This window comes from Papaver somniferum, unplaced genomic scaffold (genome assembly GCF_003573695.1).
Source record: "Papaver somniferum cultivar HN1 unplaced genomic scaffold, ASM357369v1 unplaced-scaffold_80, whole genome shotgun sequence".
In the NCBI taxonomy this organism is placed as follows: domain Eukaryota; kingdom Viridiplantae; phylum Streptophyta; class Magnoliopsida; order Ranunculales; family Papaveraceae; genus Papaver; species Papaver somniferum.
Window position 1 is genome coordinate 589,939 of NW_020650971.1, and position 6,033 is coordinate 595,971.

At 35.1% G+C, this 6,033-nt stretch overlaps 1 protein-coding gene across 1 annotated transcript; it reads left to right on the plus strand.

The window, feature by feature from the left end:
* The first annotated feature begins 341 nt into the window (after window positions 1-341).
* On the plus strand, window positions 342-3,732 carry LOC113345052 (uncharacterized protein RAB5IF homolog). Its single transcript, XM_026588915.1, has 4 exons — window positions 342-701; window positions 838-941; window positions 3,145-3,274; window positions 3,382-3,732. Exons 1-4 carry the CDS (start codon window positions 609-611, stop codon window positions 3,418-3,420), a joined length of 366 nt encoding a protein of 121 aa, XP_026444700.1. The 5' UTR covers window positions 342-608; the 3' UTR covers window positions 3,421-3,732.
* Window positions 3,733-6,033: the final 2,301 nt, after the last annotated feature.

Sequence of the window (6,033 nt, forward strand, 5' to 3'; positions counted from 1 at the left end):
GGCCTGATTTTGCCATGGGATCGATTCGAAGGTATTTTCCAACAAACTCATTACTTTTAATTTGATTTTGATTCGTTTAATTGAATAGTGCCCAAGATTAATCAAGGCCCTGAGATATAGAGCCCAGATCATTGTGTCTCTTGAGCCCAGCAAAGTCTCTTTTCCATCTCCAAGCTTCCAACTCCAATTACGGGACAAGTACAGTCCTCCTACTTTGGGTCATGGCTCCACCCACCAGGCCAGGACCCTCCATTGACCGTTGGATCTATCCACAATCCGAATCTGCATCCAACAACAAGAACCTCACGTGCTTATCTGAATCACTCACTCAAACAAAAAAAGGCAAAGGAAAAAAAATCTTGGAACTAAACTCTTCTACAAACTGTAATCTCATTCTCAGATCTAAACCTCAATTATTTAAAACCCTTAATTATTTTTCGTTCTCAACTGATTAAAGAATTAATTCCAGTCTTTTATAATTTTAATCCTTACATTCTCTGCTTCTCTTTCTTTCTTCTCTCTGCTACAAAACCCTAATTTCAACCAAATTTCTCTTCATCTTCTTCTTCTTGTTCACTCAGATTTGATTTAGAAGAATAGAGAGAAAGATGAAAGATAAATCAGTAAAGTCAGTAAGTCATCAGCATCAAGCACCTTTCAATTTCGGTAAATTGTTCGATCCTGAAGCTTCCTGGGATAAGGTAATCGAATCAATGTCAATTCAAATCTTTACCTTCTAGTTTTCTAATTATGCAATTCGATCTGCATTTGAGTAACTAGAGAGGAATTTAGCAGTTTATTGTGTGATTTTTTATTTGAATTTTCTTGTGGATGTAGGATCAATTGGGAGATGTATTACATTGGATAAGACAAGTTGTTGGTCTGATATGTGGATTGTTATGGGGTACCGTTCCTGTTGTTGGTGCCATATGGATTGTTGTGTAAGTCCAACTTTAAATTTTGTTTGATCAGATTGGATTATGGATTTGTTTTGGTTTTTGTGAAATTGTTCTGTGATAATAAGTTTATGGTTGACTTTCGGTTACTGTTAATATAGTAGATACATTCTAACTAAGTATGGGCGAGATTCTTTATAATCTGTTTACTGGATTACCTAAAGTGCGGACAAGATTCGTTAGTTTGAATCAGCATACTGGATTGTTTGAATATGAAGTTGTATGTGGATGCAGTGAGTAAGTGCCGGAAGGAAGCACATCTTGTTTACTACTTAGGAATTAAGTGTTTTTACTTAGGATGTGGATAGGAATTGAAATTTGAATATCGTAATATCAATTTGGTTAAGTTGTTTTGAATGTAAAACAATTGTAGTAAAATCAGTTGCGTCTTTTGTTTTTAGCTGAACCAGTAGACTTTGAATAAGTTTGGCCTGTCAGTACAGTTGCAGTAGATAGATTTCTAACGGAAGCACATACACGATTCTTTATTTTAGAACTAGTGAACTGGATTAGTTGATAGGAAGTAGTATGTTGATGTTACTGAAGGAAATACATCAGCTTACAACTAGTCTACTATGGAAGCCTGATTAGGAAATACATCAGGATTGGATTATGGATTTGTTTTCATACATTGTTTTTGCGAAATTGTTCCGTGGTAACTTTATGATTGATTTTGAGTATTGTGTTGACTTTGGTATGCCTTGAATATGACTTCTTGTATAATAGATACATTCTAAGTATGGGCATGATTCTCTAGAATTTGTGTACTGACTTTGGCATTCTTGAAGGAAGTTGTATGTTGATGCAGTGAGTAAGGCCCGGAAGGAAGCACATCTGGATTACAACTAGTCTTGTATGATTCCTTAGGAATTCAGTGATTTACTTAGGATGTAGATAGGAAATGAAATTTGAAGATTTATTATCTATTTGGTTAAGTTGTTTTGAATATAAACCTATGTAGAAAAACTGAAAAAGTAGTTGAGAGTCAAAATTTTCAGTTATTTGTAATTGCCGTCTCCCTGTAGAATGCTAGAACATAGCTTCAAAACTTTAAGTATCTTAGTTCCCATTGGACCTGCTACATTGAACTCAATGGAGTAGAACCAGTTGCATCTTTTGTTTCCAACTGAACCAGTAGGTATGCTTGTATAAGTCCGACCGGTTAGTACTGATACACTAGATAGATTTCTGACTGAAACACAGACAGGATTCTTTATTTAGAATTAGTGTACTGGATTAGTTAATAGGAAGTACTATGTTGATGCAGTAACTACTGAAGGAAGTACATCTGTTTACAACTAGTGTACTGTGGAAGCCTCATTATCTATATATCATAATTCCATATGAATTCAGTGTTTTTTTCGTATCTTGTTGGATAGGAAGTGAAACTTAAGGATCTTAGTATTTATCTCGGTTAACTTGGTTTTAAAAATATACCATTGGAGAAAAATCAGTTGAATGTGAAACTTTTTAGTTATTTGTAATTGCGGTCGCCCTGTACGATTCTGAGTGTAGGTTGGAAGTTTTAGATATTTTACGTCCCAGTGGACCTGTAATGTTGACTCCTATCCTACGGGAGTAAAACCAATTGCATCTTTTGTTTCTCACTCTTCAGTTAAACACTTTATGATGTGCCGGGAATCAGTTTTGTGATTGTAGGTTTAACTGATTAAGGACAGTTTCTCTTGTAAAGGAAGGACTTCCATCTTTGTGCTTTTTAAATGTGTTTGCTCACCGATTGAGCAAAAAAAAAAGAAGATCTATCTGCTTAGTTTTTTGTGTAGAAGTCGAGAAATTGAACTTTAAATGTTCCACTATGTTTTTATCTGGAATAGTATTCAAACCCTTGTTACTTTGTACCGCAACATCTGTTGTCTGTTGATTTTACGAGGTGTTGAGTGAGGGGTAAAATGCATATTTTCAGTTTAGGTGTAAATCATTGGTACAGGGAAGCTGGGAGTGAAAGGTTTTAGATATGTGGTGTTAGAGCCAGGAAATGCGAATGACCTTTACTGTTTTTTTGAATATGATTTTATTCTAGATGTATCACACTATACATGCCTTTCTTTGTTGATACCTATTTTCCAGATAGAAACGAAAAGATCCAAAATTCCAAATTATGCTCCTATTAAGTGCTCAAGGTTAGTTCGTCTGGTAATCTAATGTAGTGCTTGATCCTGTTTTTCAGGTTCCTTGTGATATCTTCAGGGATTGTATACGCGTATTATTCTGTAATACTAAAAGTCGATGAAGAAGAATTTGGGGGTCATGGTGCTCTCTTGCAAGAAGGACTCTTTGCTTCAATAACTCTTTTTCTGGTACTTGTTCATGTTATTGCTCTTCTGTCGTTGAATTAGAATCATTAAGGGCCACTCCAGCAGCTTTAATAGAATTTCTGATTTTTTTTTCTGGCGTTCTCTTGCAGCTTGCTTGGATTATAGTATACAGTTTGGCGCACTTCTGATGGGGGCTTAGCTTAGCTTTAGTGAGAGAGTTGAAATCCTCTTTTTTTCTACCTAGATTTTTTTTTTATATATTTTTTAACTTCCATCGAGGAGCGTATGAATGATAATTGATTTGCTCCAGCTGAATACCCTTGTCATGAGGGAGAAAAATTAGATTGTGTTGCATAATAGTCTTGTCAGCAAGCCGTGTTCATTGTTTCCATTGTATTTCATTGTCTGATGCAAAAGAAAGAAAACTGGGTCACTTCTGTGCGCTCTGGCATGTTTGATGGGATTCATAGCTAATTTTAAGGGTTGATGCTTTGAGATAATTAATGTACTTCATTGTTAAACTGCTAGAGAATAACTTACATAATCCTTATTCAAGCTTTAGGATGACAAACAGAGGTGCATTTGGAGTTGTAATACTGCGCAACTAGCGCAGCATGGTCTGTAGTGGGTGGCGGTGTTCGCAAAAACTACCACCGGACTTCTATAGGCGGTTTTGGCCCACAACTTAACAAGTATATGGCCCATGTTGTTACCTGATTGTTTATAGTTAACGGGAAAATTAGGTGCAGACCCAAAGGAAAATTAGGTACTGTGACACCCAAAATTATCCGAAATTATTAAGAATCAGTACGCAACTCGTTATGCATACTATTTTTTCAGGGATAACTCGTTATGCATATTATTTTTTCAGGGTATAATTGTAAAGCAAACTTGAATATAACATATCTAAAAATCCGCGCCTTGGAATTTAACAAATTTTATCTCATTGGAAATCTTTTAAAGAGAGTTGCGCAACGAGCACAAACAACAATATCAAAAAAAAAATTCACGAAAAAATCGGAGGTGATCATCATTTTAGGAAAAAATTTCGAAAACTGACTACATAGCCATTATGCAGCCACCAAAAAAGATGCATAACGCATTCTGCAGACGCATAACAAATTGTGCAACCATTTTCTCGACTGCATAATAAATCATGCATATGCATAACAAAGTTATGCATTAGCCATTGTTTTGGTTGATTTTAGTGCGTACATGAAAAATTGATGCATAATACATTATGCATCCATATTTACGGATGCATATCAGGTTATGCATCTATTTTCTCGATGCATAAAAGATTGTGCAACAACTTTCTCGATGCATAATGCAGCCATATTTTCGGATGCATAACAGGTTATGTATCCATTTTCACGACTGCATAACATGTTATGTAGATATTATTTTAGGTGCATGACAAGTTATGCAACCTTATTTTTTGTTGATTTCAATACTAACAAAAAAATAGCTACATAACGTGTTATGCAACCGTTTTTAAACTGCATAACAAGTTATGCAAAAAAAAAAATTGCATAACGTGTTATGCAACCGTTTTTGAACTGCATAACAAGTTATGCAAAAAAAAAACTGCATAACGTGTCATGCAACTATTTTCGGGACTGCATAACAAGTTATGCAACAAATTTTATAGATGCATAACTTATTATGCATCACTATTCACACCCCATTTTCTTCCAAATGCACGTAACGCGCACAACAAACCCATCTGGTAGGGCCAAGGTGATGAAACATTCCATTCACAAACGTACATCTATATTTAAACGAAATCTCCCGGTTCAAATTACTAATACAATAGATGATCCAAATTCCAAAGACATACTTCTCAATGCTCAACACAATACTTGGATTCGTATATTCAAACCCACAATTCATCGAGATTTAACCACAACAAATAAGCTTCATGTCATAATATATTACCATGGTGGTGGGTTCATTCTTTGGAGTCAATTCGACTACTGCAAATCCAAGGAAACTACTTTACCAGCAATAGTACTTTCAGTAGAGTATCGTCTGGCTACGAAAAGTCGATTACCAGCTGCTTATGATGACGCTGTTGATGCTCTAAACTGGGTCAAACACCAAGCTTCCAGAGGTAAACCAAGAACATGAAAAATGATTTTCGCAATATTGTTCTTGAAAATCCTTGCAGTATTCACATTTCAAACAAGAACATGCTAAACATCCGACTCCCACTCTATCTCCAACTTTAAACTCTTTCACATTACTCCTTGTTTTTGTAATCACACCCGTAATTTCATGTCTACAATGATTACTCCCTGATGTCGAAAACTGTATGAAGCTACTTATTGGACTTGGTAAAAGGAGGGTTTATTGCAAATGACTAGTGTGCTGAAGTATGGTGCCCGATGACAAAGGAGTTCTTTGCTGAGTATTTGAGAAAAGAAAATTCCAAGAAAAAACAGGTCCTCTTAATACTTTCCAACTACACTCTATCACTGAGCGTCATAAGATCAGATGTTTTCTATACCCACAATTTATTTTTGGTACATTTTAGTTGTTAATTCTACTGCCCAAATAATTTCGGCATTTTGAGAACAAAACTAGTCATAAAAACCCAAGGTGACCAAACTTGTGGTATAAAAACCCCACTCAAATGTTGGGATCCATTAAAACTCCATCGTAAACAAAATTGATATAAAAACTCCAAAATTTTAAAAATTGATACAAAAACTCAAAATTTAAACGTTGGTTTCATCATAAAATTTGATGAAACCAAAATAAAATTTGATGAAACCAACAGTTAAATTTTGGATTTTTGT